The 21,347-nt window shown below is 35.6% G+C and overlaps 2 protein-coding genes across 2 annotated transcripts; both read right to left on the reverse strand.

Annotated features, from left to right (window-relative positions):
• Window positions 1-7,802: 7,802 nt before the first annotated feature.
• LOC148771292 (putative late blight resistance protein homolog R1A-10) lies at window positions 7,803-11,004 on the reverse strand. The gene has a single exon (XM_088817059.1). The coding sequence runs from the start codon at window positions 10,638-10,640 to the stop codon at window positions 7,923-7,925; it is 2,718 nt and encodes a 905-aa protein (XP_088673185.1). The 5' UTR covers window positions 10,641-11,004; the 3' UTR covers window positions 7,803-7,922.
• Window positions 11,005-13,081: 2,077 nt separating this feature from the next.
• Window positions 13,082-15,408, reverse strand: LOC148771293 (putative late blight resistance protein homolog R1B-8). Its single transcript, XM_088817061.1, has 2 exons — window positions 13,346-15,408; window positions 13,082-13,240 (listed from the first exon to the last, which is right to left on the reverse strand). Exon 1 carries the CDS (start codon window positions 15,371-15,373, stop codon window positions 13,370-13,372), a length of 2,004 nt encoding a protein of 667 aa, XP_088673187.1. The 5' UTR covers window positions 15,374-15,408; the 3' UTR covers window positions 13,082-13,240; window positions 13,346-13,369.
• Window positions 15,409-21,347: the final 5,939 nt, after the last annotated feature.

Consider the following 21,347-nt stretch of genomic DNA (forward strand, 5'->3'; position numbering starts at 1 on the left):
TTTATTTCGTAAAGATGCTTCAATTTAAAGATGTCAAGATTGCTTGAATTTCGTAAAGATGCTTGAATTTAATTTCCGGAAGATGTTTGGAGGAGGTAAATGCCATGTTTTTATGGGTGAAATATCTGAATTATTTTTTGATGTTCTTGAGATTCCACATAAGCTATTTGTGCTGTCTTAGACTTGTTCTAGTTGTATTTGTCGATTTTATGTCGTTTTTCTCCATAAATATGATTGCTTATGATTAGTTTTCCTCGCGTAAGATTCAAACTGTTCATGCAGTTTGGCAAAGATTAGAAAGCACGAATATGCCTCTGATTATAAAGAGCTGAATGCTGAGCACAACAGAAAATCAGCTTTAGAAGAAAACTAATTATAATCACGATTCTTTAAACAAGCAACTGTTAAAGGTTTAAATTTTAAATTCCTTTCGACCGAGCGCGAAAATGGTGGCATAAAAACCCTTTTAATTTGTCACATCATTCAACAGTACGTTAAAGGAGCTTATTCGAGATTGATAATTATATCCGGTACTTAATCAAATTATCATGGTAAACACCATTAAACTTCGCCCCTTTTTGCGGATTACCATCTCAACAATAAAAAATTAAAAAAGAAAAAAATAATCCGATAACACTTAAAGTCCAACTGTCTCTATTTGCCTAAGATTGTTTTTTGAGGTTGGTTTCTTCTCTTTCTTTAGTGTATGTACGCTCTATTGCGTCGGCTACAATCTTCAATTTTCCATTGGATGTTTTCCTTTTGGTGAGCCTCATTTTTGTTGTTGTAAGGTTCTAAAAAACGGTTATCGGGATGGTTTTAATTAAAAGAAATTGGGTTGAAATTTGGAAAAGAAAAAAAAAACCTATCTTATTTTCCTTTTAATTAAAAAAATAATATTTTTTTCGATTTATTGACCCGATATACCGGTTTGACCCGACTCACACCGCCATAACCGTCATAAACCGCCTGCTGTCCAAAACCCGATTTTTTAAAATCGCCTAACTAATATCGTAAAGGTTTACGACCGCCACCAATATGGCGGCCGATTCGGCCGCCACGACCGATATCTAGAACACTGTTTTTTTCCAAGAAACATCTTCTTCGCTTGACTGTTCTTCAACCTCAATTGTATCAATTTCTCCCTGACACTATTTTGAAGATGGTTCATTCTCTTTCTTTATCTCAGGCCGTATCTTTTGGATCGCTTCGGCTACAGCCTTTAGTTGTCCATAAGATATTGAAATGGAGTTGTTTGGTGAGAAAGTAAAATTGTGTGGATGCTTGCAAGCTTAGTGTTTTAAAGTATTTGGAATTATGTCCCCCCTTAAGAAAGCAAAAATATTCACATTTACGATTTCGTACACCTAATTTTGAAGATATATATATATATATATATATATATATATATATATATATATATATATATATATATATATGGGGTAAATTACAACCAATTGCCTGAGGTATAGTCAAATTACAAAAACAAAACTCCTTTTAATTGGATAATTACAACCACCACCTCAACTATAAATCTTCTTACACATCCACTCTTAGGGGTCTTTTGCTTTTAAATATGGGATTGAATATCCACTCTTATATGATTTGCTTATATGATTTAATTTGTTAATGTATTTAAAAGAAATTGATTTTCTAAAATATATATTTATAATATTAAAATGATCATATATTCATATTCTTTCTTTTTTTTGATTAATTATATGTTAAAATAATATAAATAATTTGAAAATCCGTTGCGAATTCCATCTCTTCTATTTTTTTTCATACTGTAAATCAATAAATTTATTACTTACTTTAACAAAACAATTTCAATTCTAAATTAATTTTGCATAAATCTCACTTGTGTTGCAAAAGAATATGCACCAAATCCTCCTATGTTACGGAGAGAGTTTTACACAATAAAAAGAACATAGGATGATTTGGTGCAAATTTTCTAAGTTATACTATGCTATATGGGATGAAATACACGGAGTAAATCTTTATCATTCATATATACACAAACACGCACATACACCAAAATTGGTGTGTGTAGATCATCCGTAAAAAATCATTCGTGTAACATTCACATGGTGCAGCATAGAATTAATTAACCAGATTTTTCTTAACACTAGGGATTTAGGATTTTACCCATCAAAGAAACTTACTCCATGTGTCTTTCATTTTAGAGGTTTTTGTGCATAAGTCCCCAACCAAGGATCTTTATTATTCTAGGTTTAGGGGTTATATCTCTTTCACCAATAAGCTCATCATTTTAATATTTATTATAAATAAAGGAAACATTCATGTTTATCCCAATATTACCCTCAACTATTTATACCCAATTCTTAATTGTAACCCCAATTTAATCAATTTTGTCCACAAAAATTTAATTTTGACCAAAAAAATTCAATTTTGACTTTTTTTTTAAGCATACTTTAATATGCTCCAATTTCTTCATTAACTTAATTTAATCTCAATTTGACCCTAAATTTCACGAATTATTCAATTTTGACCCAAAACTTTTTTTTTCAAAAAAAAAAGTTGACTTTTTTTTTCTTTTTTCTTTTCTTTTCTTCCGGATTTTTTCGCCGGTTTCCGGCGGTCTCTGGCATTTAATTTTTTTAGTGTTTTTTTAAGTTTTTTTTTTATTTGTTTTTTTTACGTCTACCGCTAAACGTTGACCGTAATTGTGTTGTCACTGACAGTAAATTAAGGTTATTATACTGTCAATGACAGTTAATTAACGTAATTGTACTATCGTTGACAATACATTTATGTAATTGTTCTGTCGTTGACAGTAAATTAACGTAATATTATTATTTTTATTTTTGTTATTTTTTTTATTTTGTTTGATTTGTTGACAAGTCAACGTAATTATATAACTGTCGTTGACAGCATCAATATTATTATATTTTTGGGTTTTTTTGTTTTGTTTGAGTTATTCACGGAGTAACGTAATAATATTACTGTCTATTATTGTAATATTACTATAAACACAATAATATTACTGTGGTTGACGGTAATATTACTGTTGTTATAGTAATATTGCTGTCAACCACATCAATATTATTATTTTATTTGGAATTTTTTTTTTTGTTTGAGTTATTCACAGAGTAACGCAATAATATTACTGTCTATTATTGTAATATTACTGTGGTTGACGGTAATATTAGTGTTGTTATTGCAATATTACTCTCACTCACAATAATATTAATTCTTTAGGCTTTTTATTATGTTTATATTTGTTGAACGGTCAACATAGTAATATTACTTTATTACAATAATAATGAGTTTTGTTGTGTTAATATTAATGTGCTAGAGATTAATATAGCAATATTATTGTGTTAAACTATAGTTTAGTTAATTTTACTGTGTTTAACAGTAATATAGTTAATATTATTGTCAATCACAGAAATATTGCTGTTTAAACGGATAAAAAAAAGTTACAGAAAGAAAGAAAGAAAGAAAGAAAGAAAAAAAAAAAAAAAAAAAAAAGAAGAAAAAAAGTCATTGTCGGAGACCGGCGTTAACCGCCAATTAACGCCGGAATCCGGCGAAAAAATTCGGAAGAAAGAAAAAAAAATGAAAAGTCAACGCCGGAATCCGACGACAAAAAAGAAAATTTTGAAAAAAAAAGTTTTGGGTTAAAATTGAATAATTTGTGAAATTTGGGGTCAAATTGAAGTTAAATTAAGTTAAGGTTGAAATTGGAACATATTAAAGTATGAGGGATTATTTTAGTCCTTTACAAAAATCTGGACCATGTATGAACTTATTAGTAAAGGAGTTTTTTGTCTGGATCTTTTTATGAATAAGTACCCATTGATGCAATGGGCTTATTTGTAAAGACCCCTTCATTTTATTGCATAAAATCCATTATTTAAGACAAAATTGGTAAATCATAGGAAATACAAGACAATATTCAACAGGTAATTCAAAGATCTTCCACCCCCACACCCTAAAACAGAGCTGTAATTAAACCTTGAATACAATTACATTTGAATGACTAACCAAAATGTTCCCATGATCATTCCATTATGAAAGAAGATTTAGAGTAATCGCCATCTATATATACTTCAGCAAGAGGGTTGCACTCGATTAGTTCAATCTTTTGAACGGACAAACCGAATTTCCGAGGGATCTCTTTTAATTTGTAACAATGTTTCATCTTCATATACATGAGCTCTTTGAGGCAGTAATCACCGTCGGTCGTCCAATGTACTAGATCAGTGTCTTCAATCAACAGAAATCGAAGATTCGGAAATTCGTGACGGTTAACTTCCCACTTCGGGCCTCGAAAGGCGTAGCATCGTAAGTTGAGCACCTCAAGTTTTGGCAACGAAGACATCTTTTTCATTTCTTCCCACGGATATCCAAAGCCACTCAAATTTAACTGATATAGATTCGACGAGAAGATTGAAAGAGGAAAAAGTGGCGAAGCAACCTCATTCTTGAATATGGGATTCACAATAGCGCATTTAAGTATCTTCAGTTCACGGAGATCGGAGACACAATCAAAAAACCTCAAGGGATGATCAACATTATTATCAGGAGCCACTTCGTTTCGGAACCCTAATTTTTGTAGATTCGGAATTCTTTCAAGAACGTCTTTAGTACAACTTCGAGCACTCACATTTAAGAGTGTTGAGAGGTTCGGTAAGAAAGAACCTTCACGAGGTTTTGGTAAGTTGCTCCCCATGACTTGAAGATGCTTCAGTTCTTTCATATCCCATATCTCCGTAGGCAAATAAGACGAATTTCCATCGTCGGACTTGACGACGCTCAGATGTCGATTAACAATCAAGTACTCGAGGTTCCATAGTTTGGATATGGAAGAGGGGACCTTTCCGTTGAATGTAATAGCAAGGTACGTCAGTTGAACTTGATTAAGTACTTCAATTGGAAATTCGTACAAACGAATTGTAAGGGCATCGAGTATCTTGAGCAACTTCAAACCTAAATATATAGGTACTGGATATTTATGATGTGGACCGGTACATAGGAGAGAGCGTACCATTGAAACAGATGCCATTGAGTCGAACACATCTTTGATGCCGAACAAGACATTATTGCGAATGCACAATCGGCGCTGACTTTCTAAACTTTCTTCTGCTAAACCATCATCGAGACTCTTTAAGCCATGGAAGAACTTGCTCTTACGGGCTTCTTGATTACAGAGGTACCAAAAGGAAGAATGGAGGCTACAAGTTTTCATGACACCGCTCCACTTGTGGACCAAGACAAGACTACAAGAAACAAGGCTCTCGAAAAATTGATTAGCCGAATAGTCCGGAGAACAGGCCAATTCAAGAAACCCCTCCACTATCCAAAAATTGAAGAGCTTTGATCGAGGGATCTTATAATTTTGAGGGAAAACTGCCATGTAGAGAAAGCAGGGTTTTAAATGTTGGGGTAAGTAGTTGTAGCTTGGATATAGTACCTTTGATAAGGCGCTCGATTGTGTATGTAAGAGAAATCACAGCAGCGTAAGCCATCTCTTTCGCTCCGCACAGATTTCACCTAAATTTTCTGCGTCAGAGAAATCATGTACAGCAGCCTGTTTGTTGATTGCGCCAAAATATTGAAATTTGTGTTACATGGATTTCTGAATTCTCAAGTTGCGGATAGATTGTTTAATTACCTGTTCATAAGCTCATGGTAGAGTAGCTTTGAGACCTGATCTTCTTTCTTTTCTTTCACTGAACTGGAACAGATGCTTAAGCTGATTTGCAGAGATGAATTAATAAGTCAACGAGTTTTTAGCACCAACTACCCCGTGTAATTTCAAATGTCAAAAATGTCGGCATGTTATAAAAATGGGGTGATTAGCAGATAATAAATGGTATATGTCCACCCTTAAATCTTTCTTTGTGATAACCTTAGAATTTGTATTCACAATTCTACTTTTATGTCAATTAGCATAATTAGTCTCAATTATTCTTTTTTTCTCTCTTTACATTACAATAATCTAATTCCTAAAAATTTGCTTCCAAATTCCAAAAAATTTGCTATCAAATCAAAAAAAATTATTTTTTATTTTTTATTATTTTCGGATTTTTTTATTTATTTTTATTTTTTAATATTTTTTTAATAAAAATACTTTTTCTTTTTTTTTGTTTAAATTTGTTTTTTTTTTAATTTTCTTTAAGCAAAAAATTGATTTTTTTTCTCGACAAATTTACCACTCCGAATATGACTATAGTTGAATATGACTATATGTGACTATGTAGACATATTCTTTCTTTATGGTACCAACTCACAGAGCTTGTTGACTTTGACTAACTTTTACTCGGGGTTTTTGATGGTGTTAGTGCTAAAAGCTCATAAATCAACTATGTGAAGTGGTAAGTGGTAACTACTAGAGGTGTAATTACTTCTATCTCCTTAAGTTCTGGTGTCATTACAATTAAACCCTCTCGGGTTTAGAAAATCAAATCTACCTCCCTTGAGGTTTAATTCTGATTTGTGGCACCGCTCAAACATTGAGAATATTACACAAATCTCCTCTAAAATTACACATATTTCCTATTTTTTTGATATTTTTTTTATCGGAACTCAAATATATACGAGATTCAGATTTTCAATTATCAAAAATAATTCCAGTTTATTTTCAAAAGTTACACATACTTATAATATAAATATTATTATATATTTTATATTTATATTATAAATATAATTTTTGGGGGAAAAATGGATTTTTCTGAATTATTTCCCATATTGGAAATTGAAATGTCGTATATATTCCAATGTCAATATAAAAAAAAATCCAAAAGTTACCCTAAGTTCATGAGTTTTCATAATTTACCCTAAAAATAACCACATTTTTTTAAATATACTACAATTTTCCCCCTAAGTAATTAATATGCTTACAAGTACCTCATCTGAATAGTAGTGACACATGCTCAAGGACAAAAATGACATTTTGAGCGGACTATTCCATGAAATCAAAAAAATTATGATAAAAGTAATACCATAAGGGAACTTTGTAAGACGACAATATACATCAGGGGCACTTTTGTAATTACGCAAATATGATGAAGATTTTCATAATTAGACCATACCTTAGGGGATTTCTTGTAATTTGCCCTTTTATTTATAAACATGATCTCATGTATATGCAGGAACTAGCAATGAACATCAACTATAGTTACTTAAATACATCATATCAATCCAACCATGAAAAATAAATGTATTTAGGCTCCTCTTTTACAAAAAAAAAAAAAAAGAAGGAACCCCTGAGTAAGGTCTAATGACAAAAAATGCCAATTCTTTATGTTATTTAAGAAGAATTCCTGTAAAGCCCCCTTAGGGTAATTTTTGCTTTTATAAAGTAACATAAATATATGTCACATCTGTAAGGGTAGAATCGGATTTTTGAGAACTATTCCCTAAAATTAAAAAAATCGGTAGAAAATAACACCATAAGGGGATCGGGGGAATTTTGGTAATTACGGATAAGTGGGGTTTTTTTGTAATTTAGCTTAAGTTCAAGGGTGTTCATAATTTACCCTAAAAATAACCACATTTTTTAAATATATTACAATTTCCCCCATAAGTAATTAATATGCACACAAGTACCTCCTCTGAACAGTAGTGATACATACTCAAGGACAAAAATGACATTTTGTGAGGCATATTTCATGTAATAAAAAAAATTGTATTAAAAGTAACACCGTAAGGGACTCTGTAAGACGGTGGGAATTTTTGTAATCAGACCTTCCCTTATGGGGCATATATGCAGGAACTAGCAATCACATCAACTATAGTTACTTACTTAAATACATCATATCAATCCAACCATTAAAAAAAATGTATTTAGGCCAAGACATAAAAACAAACAAACACCAAAACAAAAAAAAACAAAAAAACAAAAAAAAAACACCTAAATTGCTGCAGTCAACAACTTCATTTTTTGTTACAACTTACACCTTTACATCATCCCATGAAGAAAGGACATTAATTTCAAGAAGGTCATATCTTTTCTCCAAAAGCTCCTCTTTTATTCCCTTTGCACACCTCACAACCAAACTGCTGCAATCAACTAATTCAATCTTTCTAAGAGTTGATAAAATTACCCGAGGGATCTCTTCCATTTTGTAGCAGTGCTTAATGCTCAAGAACTGCATCAACGGTAAACTCCCACGTTCGACAGTCCACTGCACCAGATCAGTGTCTTCAATCGAAAGAAATTTAAGCTTCGCAAATCCGTCTTTGCGAGTTTCCCATTTTACCCCTCGAAAGGCGTAGCATCTCAATTTCAGCACTTCGAGATTCGGCAACAAACCAATCATCTTCATCTCTTCCCAAGAATATCCAAAGCCACTCATCGTCAACTTTTTAAGACACGGTGAGAAGATCGAAAGGGGAGCTAAATGGTCCGTCCGATTCAATTCGAAAACGGGATTTGCAACAACACATTTGAGTGATCTTAGTTCCCGGAGATGTGAAATATGATCGAAGAAGCTAAAGGGTCCGTCCGATTCGATTCGAATTCCTAGTTTCTTAAGACGAGGCATTCTTTCAAGAATGGCTCTAGTACAACTTTGAGGACTTGCATCTAAGAGTGTTACGAGGTTTGGTAAGAGAGATTCTTCTTCACGAGGATTCGGTATGCCACTTCCCATGACATGAAGATACTTCAATTCTTTCATATCCCATATCTCCTTAGGCAAATATGACGAATCCTTGTCCGGTTTTACAATATCCAAATGTCGATGTACAATCAAGTACTCAAGGCTCGAAAGCTTGGATATGGAAAAATGAAGTTCTCCATTAGAAGTGAGGGCAAGGTACCTTAATTGAGCTAATTTCACTACTTCCAATGGAAACTCATAGAAACGGATCGTAAGAGCATCGAGTACCCTTAGCAATATCAAATCAAAACATATTGGCACCGGAAATTGATGATACAGGCCAGTACATAGGAGAGAGCGTACCGTAGAAATGGACCCCACAAAGTCGTACACATCTTTGATGCCGAATAAAACGTTATTGCGAACGCACAATCTCCGATGACTTTCTGCCCCTTCTTCTTCTAAAACATCGTCAATACTATTTAAGGCGTAGAAAAACTTGCTCTTCGCCGCTTCTTTGTTACACAAGTACCAAAAGGTAGAATGGAGGCTACAAGTTTTCGTCTGACCGTTATAGCTTTGCTTAAGAACCATAGCAACACTACTTGAAACAAGCTTCTCCAAATATTCGCTACCGTAAAAGTACGATTCAAGAATCCCGTCAGCTATCCACAAATCGATTAGCTTTGATCGGATTATCTCGTGTTTTTCCAAGAAAACTCCCATATACAAAAAGCACACTTTCAAATGTTGAGGTAAGTTTTCGTAGCTTCGAAATAGTACCTCATACATTTGTTCGTACGCATCCACGAAAACAGAGTTTTGCTTCTCCGCAACCTCGTTCCAGTACTCCCAAGTCTTGTTCTCAGCTTCCAATAGGATTTTGCCAACTGTCACGATTGTAAGAGGAAGGCCCTCACATTTCTCGGCAATCTTCTTACCAGCTTTCTCGAGTTTGTAAGAGCACGAAGAATATTCTTCGCCAAACACCTTCGCACGAAGAAGATGCCAGCTTTCTTCTTTACTCAGTAATCGCATCTCACGAAAACCATACAAGCCGTATTGCGCTTCGCCTTTTAGCTTAGCTGTCTGACTCACCACAGTTCCGATAAGGTTGTTCGGAAATATCTCCCTCAAATCCTTCCAAAATAGGCAAGATTTAGCTACTTCTTCGAGCCTAGTTGTTATCAAGACTCTGCTTCCGCTATTGAAATCCGGAAATAACCCAATCAAATCATCGAACACCTGTGGGTCCCACACATCATCCAACACAACGAGGTATTTTCTACCCTTCAAACTTCCGTACAAAACTTCGACTAATTTATCGTCTCTTTCGATAAACATTCCACCGTTTTCACGATCCAGTTGAGCTAGAATAGCTCTTATGACTTCTTTCAATTCATACTTCTGTCCTATATTGACAAATGCACGACAATCGAAATGGCTCGAAATCGACGGATCTTCGAAAATTTTCTTGGCAAAGTAAGTCTTGCCAATGCCCGCCATACCGAAGAGTGCAACAACTTTGATTTCCCAATAGAACTGATCTGTGAGCAGATCTTTAATCTTGCTAAATTCATCGCATAATACGCCAAAATTGCCGGTTCTTGAAGAAAGAGCGTCGTCTTTTTCGCACAGCTTGTTGCTTACGTCACTGTTGGTGCACTCCATCATCTTCGACAGCATTTCGGTCGAGGAATTAATATCGTAGGTGTTTGATGAAACAGCATTGTCATCTTCATGCAACTGGTTTTTCAGTTCATCTGTGTATTCCTTCATCTTCTTCGCCATTTCGGATAAGGAATTAATATCCTGATCGTCGAAAAGGGTTTCTTCGAGTATATCTTCTAATTCACAAACTGTATCTCTGATTTGTTTATCCAAATCATTCACCTTGTTTCTGTTTGTGCTGCTTCTATCCAATGTTTTGAGGACTTGTTGTAAGGAGCGAGCTTCCTCGTACACGAATTCTGCGATTTTTACGGAATTGGGAGCGATCGAAATACGAGATGATTTTAGAAGGCGTTGTGTTGTCTGAATAAGAGAATTCACAGCAGAGTAAGCCATGTTTTTATGTCTCTTTTTTTCTCAGCTCTGTTTGCTCTGTTTTTTGAGATATTGTTTACTGCATATGTTTTGCCAATGTTATTTTTTTAAGGACAAAAATGGACTTCACCCCTATAATTCTTTTTTATTTTTGCACTTTCCCCCGTAAAAATTAAAAAACTAGATAACCCCCTTCAAAATATTATTTGGTTGCATTTTGCCCCAAAAGTAAACTTTTGCTGGGTATTATGCAACAAAAATAACATTTTAAAGGGGCAATGTGCAGAAAAATAATGTTTTTAAGGGGCAAGGTATAATAAAAATAACATCTAAGAGGGGCAACATGCAACAAAAATACTCAATTCCAGTGAATAATCAATTGAAATTTTGCTATCGGGGCAATATACTACAAGAATAACATTTTGAAGGGGGACATTCACATTTCCAAATTTTGAGGGGGTAAAGTGCGAGAATTAGAAATTTATAAGGGGTAACGTGCAATTTGCCCATTTTTTAATTAGTGTATAGGCATCTGTACTGAAGAAAAATATCTTGGAGAAATTTCGATATACCAGTTGTCAGTGGGGAAACGCGTTTTCAGACAAGTAACAAAAGCAGCTACCTTCTTGACATTTTTGGCAAAAGTTTAACGACTTTAGTTGTGGCCTATAATGATGTAGAAGAAAGTGAAAGCAACAATGAGTTGCAATTGTAGACAATTGTAGTTGATTTTTGCTTTTTAAAAGAACATATTTCAATACTATATTCTACATTTGTCTATGTATATTTGGAGTTATTTGCACAGACCATATTGTAATTTCTAATGGTTAAAAAAGTTCACATGTTAATATAATTAGTAATTAACCCTCTATATTGCATTTTATTTAGTTCACTGGCCCTAGTAAAATAAATATGTTGAGTAAACGAAAGTGACTATACTGCTGTCATTAAAATAAAACATAAAACAAAATAAAGCAGAGGGTCATCTTCCACGTGTCCCCTCCCCACCACACCAAAAAAAAAAAGAAAAAAATCTAAAAAAGAAAAAGAAAAATTAGTAATAAAACAGTCAGTCATCTACCCAACACTATTCTTCCCATCTCCACCGCCATATATATCTCTCCTCTGCTCCGCCATGATCATCTCCATATCGTACACCACACTCACAATGGAGGCGGAGAAGCAGCAACCACGAAATCCTACAAGGCTATAATGGTGGGCTACTATCGGGAGAAGCCAGAGAAGACGTCGGAGAAGACGCCAAAAAATGCAAAAAATAGTTATTTTCGTGGACTTTCTTTCTCTAAAAAGCTCTGTTTTCGATGGGGCATATATTTTCTTGGATTTTCACGAATTGTTGATGGGTTTTTGCAGAAGGGTAATTAGCTTGAATCTTAGCTACAAACCGAACCGAATTTCGTCGAAGAAAATGTTGGAGTGGCAGGGCGAAGCAGAGGCTGAGGATATGAAGGGATGTGAGGCCGGAGAGAGCGTTCGCCGGAAGGAGAGCGACGATCAGCCATGTTCAGTGTACCTTTGGAAAATTGCAATTCAGTCCTTGACTTAAGGAAGACTTAAGGAAGAAGAGGGCCTTTCTGAAACTTCAAGAGACTGAATTGAAAAATTTGAAAACTTTATTAGGGACTTATTTTTGAAATTTATAATTATAGGGTATTTGGGTCTTTTCACGTCTAATTTTTTTACCTCTATTGCATATTTGGCGAGTGTATCACACGACTAGCTCATAGGCGCCTTAATATCATTGACTATGCAGCAAAGAAGGTATGTGCTAATTGTTTTGCTATAGAGGTTTTTTTAGCTATTAGAAATTATACATGGGATCTGTGCAAATAACTCTATATATTTTCTTAGGGGAATAACAATGAATACGAGTTTGTACTCCTGCTGAGCAAAATATAGTAAACTTTCAAATTCTCGTGGAGTTGTGTTCAAAAAAAATAATTCTCATTGAGTTTGTAGTACTGTCAACTAGTAATATTACTGTTTTTTTACGGGGCCAAAAAATGTGCAGGAAAAAAAATTTTAAAAGAAAAAAGTCAATGCCGAAGACCGACGGTCAACGACAGTAGATTGGTGGCAACGGTCAAAATTGGAATCGAAATTCGGTTAGAGGTCAAAATTGTTGAAATTTGGGGTCAATTTGAGGTTAAATTGGATTAAGGGGATGGAATAGGAGTATATTCAAATGTAGGTAATCTAGTTTTTTACACACCTCCAGACTATGTCTGAATTTTTTTGTAAAAGAATTTTTAATCTAGACATATTTATGAATAAGTAACCCATGATGGACTTATTTGTAATATCCCTACAATAATGAAAGATAAAATTGGAAAACTCACCGCAACAAACATCATGGAAAAGAAGATATTAGCAATGAAGAATATCTCACTGAATGGAATTACATAATATTAGTTTCAAATAAAACATCAAAAGCATTTTATAGTTGTCCACGAACACGACCACGACCTCGACCACGACGTTTTTTAATCTCATTACTCAAACTCGCATCCGGGATGCAAACATGTGCTTAATTAGCTTATGTATTTCTCTCATGCATCCTGATCAATCAAAATCTATGCCCCTTGATGTAATATTGTTACCTGCACCCAAAAAAAATCAGAATCATCATGTGGTGAATGATATTTCAATTCAATCTAAAATACACAGTCACTTGTAAATACCAGTCATCAAATCAAATGACTAACCTTTTACATGAATGTTAGTTCCCATCATTCCCATGAAGAATGGACATTAAAATGAAGTAGATTGTAATTGAACTGTTTGAACCACTCCGGGTAAGACGGAGATAGAGGCTTGCAGTCAACTAGTTCAATCTTTTTCACCATTCCGATTTGTACAGGGATCCTTTCTAATTTGTAGCAATGCTTTAAGCTAAGCGATCGAAGTGCTTCCAACCCTATGAAATCCGGGAAAGTCCATTCCACTAAATCACTGTCTTCAATCAGAAGAAATTCAAGCTTCGGAAATTCCTCACGTCGAGCTACCCACTTTGCCCCTCGAAACGCATGGCACCGTAATTTCAGCACTCTAAGACTTGGCAACGAAGAAATCTTGCTCATTTCTTCCCACGGATATCCTAAGCCACTCAAAGTCAACTTCACAAGACTCGGTGGAAATACCGAAAGAGGAACAGGTGGGGCAACAACGCCAGACAACATGATTTTAGGATTTACGATTGCGCATTTAAGTTTTTCTAGTTTATGAAGATGGGAAATGTGATCAAAGAAGGAAAAGGGTTCATCGTCATTAATAGACAATTGAATTCGAATTCCTAACTTTCGTAGATTAGGTGTTCGTTCGAAAACATCTTTGGTGCAACTTTGAGGAGTCACATCTAAAAGTGATAGAAGGTTGGGTAAGAGAGATTCTTCTTCTTCAGTCGGTGGATCTGGCAAATCGCTTCCCATTACATGAACATGCTTCAGTTTTTGCATACGCCATATCTGCATAGGCAAATACGACGAATAATTCCCACCAAATCCTATGATGCTCAAATGCCGACGCACAATCAAGTACTCAAGATTCCAAAGATTGGATATGGAAGAAGGGAGGTTTCCATTGAACGTAAGGGCAAGGTACGTCAGTTGAGCTAACATAACTACTTCCATTGAGAACTCATAGAATCGGATTGTAAGTGCGTCGAGTATCTTTAGCAAACTCAAACTCGAACATACCGGCACTGGATATGGATGATATGGACCTGTACATAGGAGAGAACGTACAGTTGAAGTGGACTCCACCCAGTCATACACATCTTTGATGGCGAATAAAACGTTATTCCGAACGCACAATCTACGATGTCCTTCTGTACCTTCTTCTGCTAAAGCATCGGCAAGAGTATTTAAGGCGTGGAAAAACTTGCTCTTCATAGCTTCTTTGTTGCACAGGTACCAAAAGGGAGAATGGAGGCTAAAAGTTTTCATTCCATTACTATAGCTCTGCTTGTGGATCATTACAAGACTTCTCGAGAAAAGCTCAAACAAACATTTCACAGCGAAATATTCTGATGAAGTTATGTTCCACGTGAAAAGACTTTTGGAGAAATCATCGAACAAACGTTGCACGGCGAAATGTTCCGATGAAGTTTCGTCCCTGTTGTACGAGAGAAATCCTTCAGCGCTCCACAAGTTGACGAGCTTGGAGTAGGGTATTTCATAATTTTGAGGGAAAACTCCCATATACAGAAAGCACGCTTTTAAATATTGAGGTAAGTATTCATAGCTTGGATGTAGTACCTTGGACATTTTCTCGTACGCATCCATGAAAACCGAATTTTGTTTCTCATCAGCTACTTTGTTCCAGTACTCTGTTGTCTTGTCGGATTTGGACAGGATTTTGGCAACTGTGATGATCGTAAGAGGAAGACCTTCACATTTCTCAGCAATCTTCTTTCCAGCTTTCTCAAGTTCGTATGATAACGACTCTTGTTCACCAAACACCTTCTCACGAAGAAGTTCCCAACTTTCTTTCTTATCAAGAAATCGTACTTCGCAATCAACATTAGTGTTAGCAGTATGAGCCACTTCCCTTAGCCTAGTTGTGATCAATATTCGACTTCCTCTATTGTCATCCGGAAAATGATGTATCAAGTCAAACCATACATCACTGTCCCATACGTCATCCAGCACCATCAAGTACCTCTTATCATCATCTAAACTTCTGTGCATCAACCCCATTAAGTTAGATATCATGTTCTCTTCTTTCATCAGCATTATCTCTTTATCAATGTCGTCAGGATTTTTCACTTGCTTTATGAATTACGTGGATTATTTCCACATGTTGTTTTTAACTTTCTTATTTTCTAACTAAATTTTAGTTATGGAAAAAAATAGTGCTTAGTGGGTTAAGTATAGTGCTTAGTGGGCTAAGTAGTGCTTAAGTGGGTTTAATTGTGAATATTATTCTAACTCCTTAAACTAACCCACTAACCCACTAACCCATGTTCTTGAGTGCTCTTGTGGTTGGTTTTCTTGCAGATCATGGGCTGAGTAGTGGATGCTTGGAATGCCTATAAATACCGACTTCAATACTCAAGGAAGATTATCGATTCTACGAAATAAAAACCGAGGGCTGAAGAATATTCACGAGAGTTTTAGAGTGGTTTTAGAATCGGTCGTTTGTACTCCTCATGAGTACAATCTTTACGTACTCCTTATGAGTACATTCTTTACGTACTTCTCATAAGTACATTCTTTGTAGTCTAGATTGTATAGTATATATGTTTCTAGACTTGGTTGTAAGAATGATCAAGATAGTGATTCATTCATAAGTTCTTTACGTACTCATCACGAGTACATTCTTTGAAATCTAGAATTTTTAATATTTTTCTTTTAGTATCTAGATTTGATTGTAAGAATGATCTTGAAAAAGATTCATTCATAAGGAAGAAGTTTTCGCACCTCTTCTGTTTGTATTCTTGGAATACTGATTTTAATATATTTTTCCGTCCTGTAAAGGGCAAGTTCACAAGTCTTTACTTGTGAACATTTTTAATTCTGAGTACTGTCTTTTAATCTTTATATTTCCGCTGCATGTTGTCTCAAGTGTCATAACATTTTAGATAACATCTCTGTATAATACGAATTCGGGACCATAAATTCTTTCAATTGGTATCAGAGCCAACACTTGACGTATACTAAGTGTTTGTTCCTATTTTCTTTACAGAAACGAATTCGTGATGGATACTCAGATGACTGCTTCTATGCGACCTCCTGTACTTGATGGCACAAACTACACCTACTGGAAAGTCAAGATGAGGGCGTACATCAAAGCCATTGATGAGAGAGCCTGGAGATCTATTCTTACTGGATGGAAGCCACCAACTACAACAGATGCGGATGGAGATGTATCTTCAACACCAGAATTACGGTGGACATCAGATGATCTAGCAAATGCCAATCAAAACTCAATGGCATTAAATGCAATCTTTAATTCAGTAGATTTAACAATGGTTAAATTGATTTCAGTGTGCTCTTCTGCGAAGGATGCATGGGAAGTTCTTCAGCTACATTGTGAGGGATCAGATAGTGTCAGAAGAACCAAGCTCAGATTACTCTCTTCCAAATTCGAGAGACTGAGAATGGAGGAAACTGAAACAATTTCTCAGTACAATGAGAAATTGATTGATTTAGCTAATGAATTTCAATCCTTAGGTGGTCCTTTGAGCAACGAGACACTAGTGAATAAGGTATTGAGAACTCTTCCAGAAAGGTTCAGCATGACGGTTACTGCTATTGAGGAGGCTAAAGATACATCATCTCTACGGCTGGACGAATTAATTGGAAGTCTCAAGTCCAGAGAGATGAACTTAGAAGATCAAAGAAAGGAGAAAGGAAAGGCTATCTCAAATGCACTCCAGGCAGAATTAGAGAAGGAAGATGTTGCTCCGGAATATGATGATGATGCAGAAGAATGCCTCAACAATGTGGCATTTCAGATTCAGAAATTCAATAGGGCGTACAGACGAAGTGGAATCAAGCCCAGGCAGTTATTTTCAGAAGGGTCTCCACAAAATCGACAAACTCAGCCCCGGAACAGATCTATTCCACAGAGAACATTTCCTCAAACACCTTCTCAAAACAATTTAAAAAATTCTTCTTTTATTCGTTCAAATTCTGAACCACCTAACTTGGATCATATTAAATGCAGGGCCTGTTCAGGATTTGGACATTATGCTAATGAATGTGCAAATACCTTGAGAAGGAGAGGAATGAGTTTGATTTGTGCTGTCAGCGATGAGGAGGAAGAACAACCTGAACAGACGGAGGAACAGCAATCCTCTAAACAAGCTCTTTCTGTCAGATATCTCACTGGAAGTGCCTCTGAAACAGAATCAGAAGGAGTTCCTCTGGATGCTGCAACACTTTCGAAAACACTTTCAGTAACTGAAATTTCTGAGTTTAATACTGATCATTATACATGTTTAAACTCTATTTCCTTGAATGCAGCAGAATCCAGTAATGAAGCAGTTAGTGATGAGGAAGAAATGTACAAGAAATTGTTCAGTGACTTGGAGAAGAAGACTCATGCTCTAGATGCAGTCAACAAGGAAAATCCTTCTCTCAAAGAAACAATCACTCATTTGGAGGTTGGTATCACCAAGAAGGATCTTGAACTGGCAAAGGTGAAAGATGAACTCCAAAAGGCGACTCTAGCAATCAAGAGGATGAATACCGACACAACTAAACTCAAAGAGATTGTGTCACTGGAGAAGTACAACAAAAATGAAGGTCTAGGGTTCAAAAACCAAGTGAAGAAACACAAGCCAGTAAAGAAGAAGGAGATTGTCTTTATAAAAGAGAAGGGTTCAAATGGAAAAGAATGCAGAAATTCCACAGTCACCACTTCAGAGTCCAGAATAAGGGGATACATTTGTCATGACTGTTTCTCACCAGGACACACCCGCCCATTTTGTGAGAAACTAAGTAGTGACAAAATGTTGTACAGGATGAGTCACAACACTCCAGGCAACACCTCCAAGAAAAAGGTAGAATTTACCAAAAAGGAGTGTAGAATATGGACTCCCAAAGGTAAACTTATGTGCAAAACAGTATACACTTCTTTAAATGCTAACATTTCAGGTTCATGGTACTTTGATAGTGGATGTTCTAGGCACATGACTGGAACAAAAGAATTTCTATCAAACTACCATACACTCAATGGTGGACGTGTAACCTATGGAGGAGGAACTAAAGGCAAAGTGGTTGGATGTGGAACACTCAGTATTGAGGGACTTCCAAAACTTTCAAATGTCTTACATGTTGAAGGATTTGGGTCAAACCTCATCAGTTTTAGTCAATTGTGTGATGATGATCTACGTGTTCAATTTGATAAATACTGTTGTTCTATGTTTGATAATCAAAATCATTGTGTACTGACAGGTTCCATATCAATGGATAATTATTATCAAACAGGTGACACCATCTCATGCAAGAGCTCAAGAGTAAGTGAAGTAGAGTTGTGGCACCAGAAACTTGGGCACACAAACTTCAAAAATCTGAAGCTGCTCAACAAGTACAATGCCATAAGAGGAATTCTAGATCTCAAGATCAAGGACATCCCTATATGCGGAATATGCCTGAAGGGAAAGCAAACTAGAGTACCACACAAAGTGCTACAACCCGTTGGTACCACCATTTGTTTTGAACTTGTACATATGGATCTTATGGGTCCTATAGAGGTAGAAAGCCTAGGTGGTAAAAAATATGTATTTGTGTGTGTTGATGATTTTTCGAGATATACTTTGGTGTATTTTTTAAGAGAAAAATCTGATCTAGAATACATGCATGTGTTTGGATGTGTTTGCTTTGTCCTAAATGACAGAGATCATCTAGCTAAATTTGATTCAAAAAGTGATTTGAGTTTATTTATGGGATACTCTAATAACAGTCATGCTTATAGAGTATATAACTTAAGAACTCGAACCATTATTGAATCTGTAAATGTGGTATTTGATGATTTTGCTGATCTCCGCAGTAAAACAGCTGAAGATGAAGTTGATGACCTGATTGCTGAAGGTGAAACAACCAGAGGAGACACTACTGCCATAGATGCTCCAGATATAAACAGTCCAGTCTCAAGAGAAGAGGGTGTTGAACCAAGTGTTACCACACCTGACTCAGTACAGCCTACAGAGAGTACAGAAGCTGAATTGCAGCTAACTCATGATGTCAGCAGAAATGAACCATCAAGTAGAATCCAGAAAAATCACCCATCTACTCAAGTTGTGGGAGATATTTTTGATGGGATAAGAACCAGAAGAAAAGAGAGAGTGAATTACAGAGATATGGTAAGATTTGCAAATTTATCTTCTGAATGTGCACTAACTGGAACCACTTGTTTTGTGTCTTCAGTGGAACCAAGGAATATTGCAGAAGCCCTGAAGGATGAATTTTGGATCAATGCAATGCATGAAGAGCTGAATCAGTTCATCAGGAATGATGTTTGGTACTTAGTTCCCAGACCAAGTCATGTATTTGTGATAGGAACTATGTGGATCTTCGAAAACAAAACTGATGAAAAAGGTACAGTGGTTAGAAATAAGGCTAGGTTAGTAGCACAAGGTTATACCCAAATTGAGGGTATAGACTTTGATGAGACTTTTGCTCCAGTAGCTAGAATTGAATCTATTAGATTACTTCTTGCTATAGCCTGTTTTCTTAAAATCAAACTGTATCAGATGGATATCAAAAGTGCATTTCTGAATAGGGTACTAAATGAGGAAGCATATGTAGAACAGCCCAAGGGTTTTGAAAATTCTGCCAAGCCTAATCATGTTTTCAAACTTAAGAAGGCACTGTATGGTCTTAAACAAGCTCCTAGAGCTTGGTATCAAAGACTCACTGACTTCTTATTTGAAATACAGTTCAACAGAGGGGAGGCAGACATAACTCTATTTATTAAAAGAACAAATAATCATATCATTATTGTTCAGATATATGTTGATGATATTGTTTTTGGCTCTACTTGTGCTAACCTTTTACAGTCTTTTGTAGATTCTATGTCTCACACTTTTGAAATGAGTATGGTAGGGGAGTTGAATTACTTCTTAGGACTCCAAATCAAACAAACAGGTGAAGGAATGTTTGTGAATCAAAAGAAGTATGCTCTCAATCTGGTCAAAATGTTTGAGTTGGAATCAGCCAAGCACATGAAAACTCCAATGGGTTCCAGTCAAAAACTGTCGAAGGATGATGTTGCAGAAGATGTCGACAGCACTCTCTACCGAAGCATGATTGGAAGTCTTCTGTATCTAACAGCAAGCAGGCCTGACATTATGTTTAGTGGTTGTGTGTGTGCCAGATATCAAGCTAATCCCAAGGTCACTCATCTTAAAGCTGTGAAGAGGATTATTAGGTATGTTGCAGGTACAGTAGACTTAGGGATTCAATTTTTCAAAGACACAAATACAAACTTGATAGGCTTTAGTGATTCTGATTGGGCTGGGGATATTAGTGACAGAAAAAGCACCTCAGGTGCATGTTTCTTTCTGGGGAATAATCTAGTTTCTTGGTTTAGTAGAAAGCAAAACTGTGTATCTCTTTCAACAGCTGAATCAGAATATGTAGCTGCTGGAGGGTGTTGTGGTCAACTAATTTGGATGAAACAAATGTTGGGGGATTATGGGTTAACCAGTGACACCCTGACCATATATTGTGATAATTCAAGTGCTATTGACATTTCAAAAAATCATGTTCAACACTCACGAACTAAACACATAGATATTAAACATCATTCTATTCGTGATATAGTTGAGAAAAATATAGTGTGCTTAAAGTACATTCCTACAGAAGATCAGCTGGCTGACATCTTTACAAAGGCATTAGATTATGAGAGGTTTTCTAAACTCAGAAAATCTCTCGGGATGTGTACTCAATAAACATGTCCTGAAATATGTTGCAGCACCTCATCAAATATCTTAAGCTGCAACATAATTTACTGAAGCTTAGCTTCTTTAAATAATGACTTCACTGTGATGGATTATTTTCTAAATAAGTAACTGGAAGTCTTTCACCTTGAAACGTGATCATGCTTCATGTAAACATTTAGGGAATAATTACACTCACATAAGTCAAACTCCTCTATTTTGATAGTCATATCTTAGTAACTGAGGAACCTTCAAACTGAACACTTGATCATGTTCCATGTGAATTGTTTGACTTGAAAATAAGAGTTAAAAAAAAAAAA

The sequence above is a fragment of the Erythranthe guttata genome, chromosome 4 (assembly GCF_056151865.1).
Source record: "Erythranthe guttata isolate IM_541 chromosome 4, IM_541, whole genome shotgun sequence".
NCBI lineage: Eukaryota > Viridiplantae > Streptophyta > Magnoliopsida > Lamiales > Phrymaceae > Erythranthe > Erythranthe guttata.

Coding starts and splice junctions, on each gene's coding strand:
- LOC148771292 (XM_088817059.1), bottom strand. CDS start 10,640: ATGGCTTACTCTGCTGTGAATTCTCTTATTCAGACAACACAACGCCTT.
- LOC148771293 (XM_088817061.1), bottom strand. CDS start 15,373: ATGCTGATGAAAGAAGAGAACATGATATCTAACTTAATGGGGTTGATG.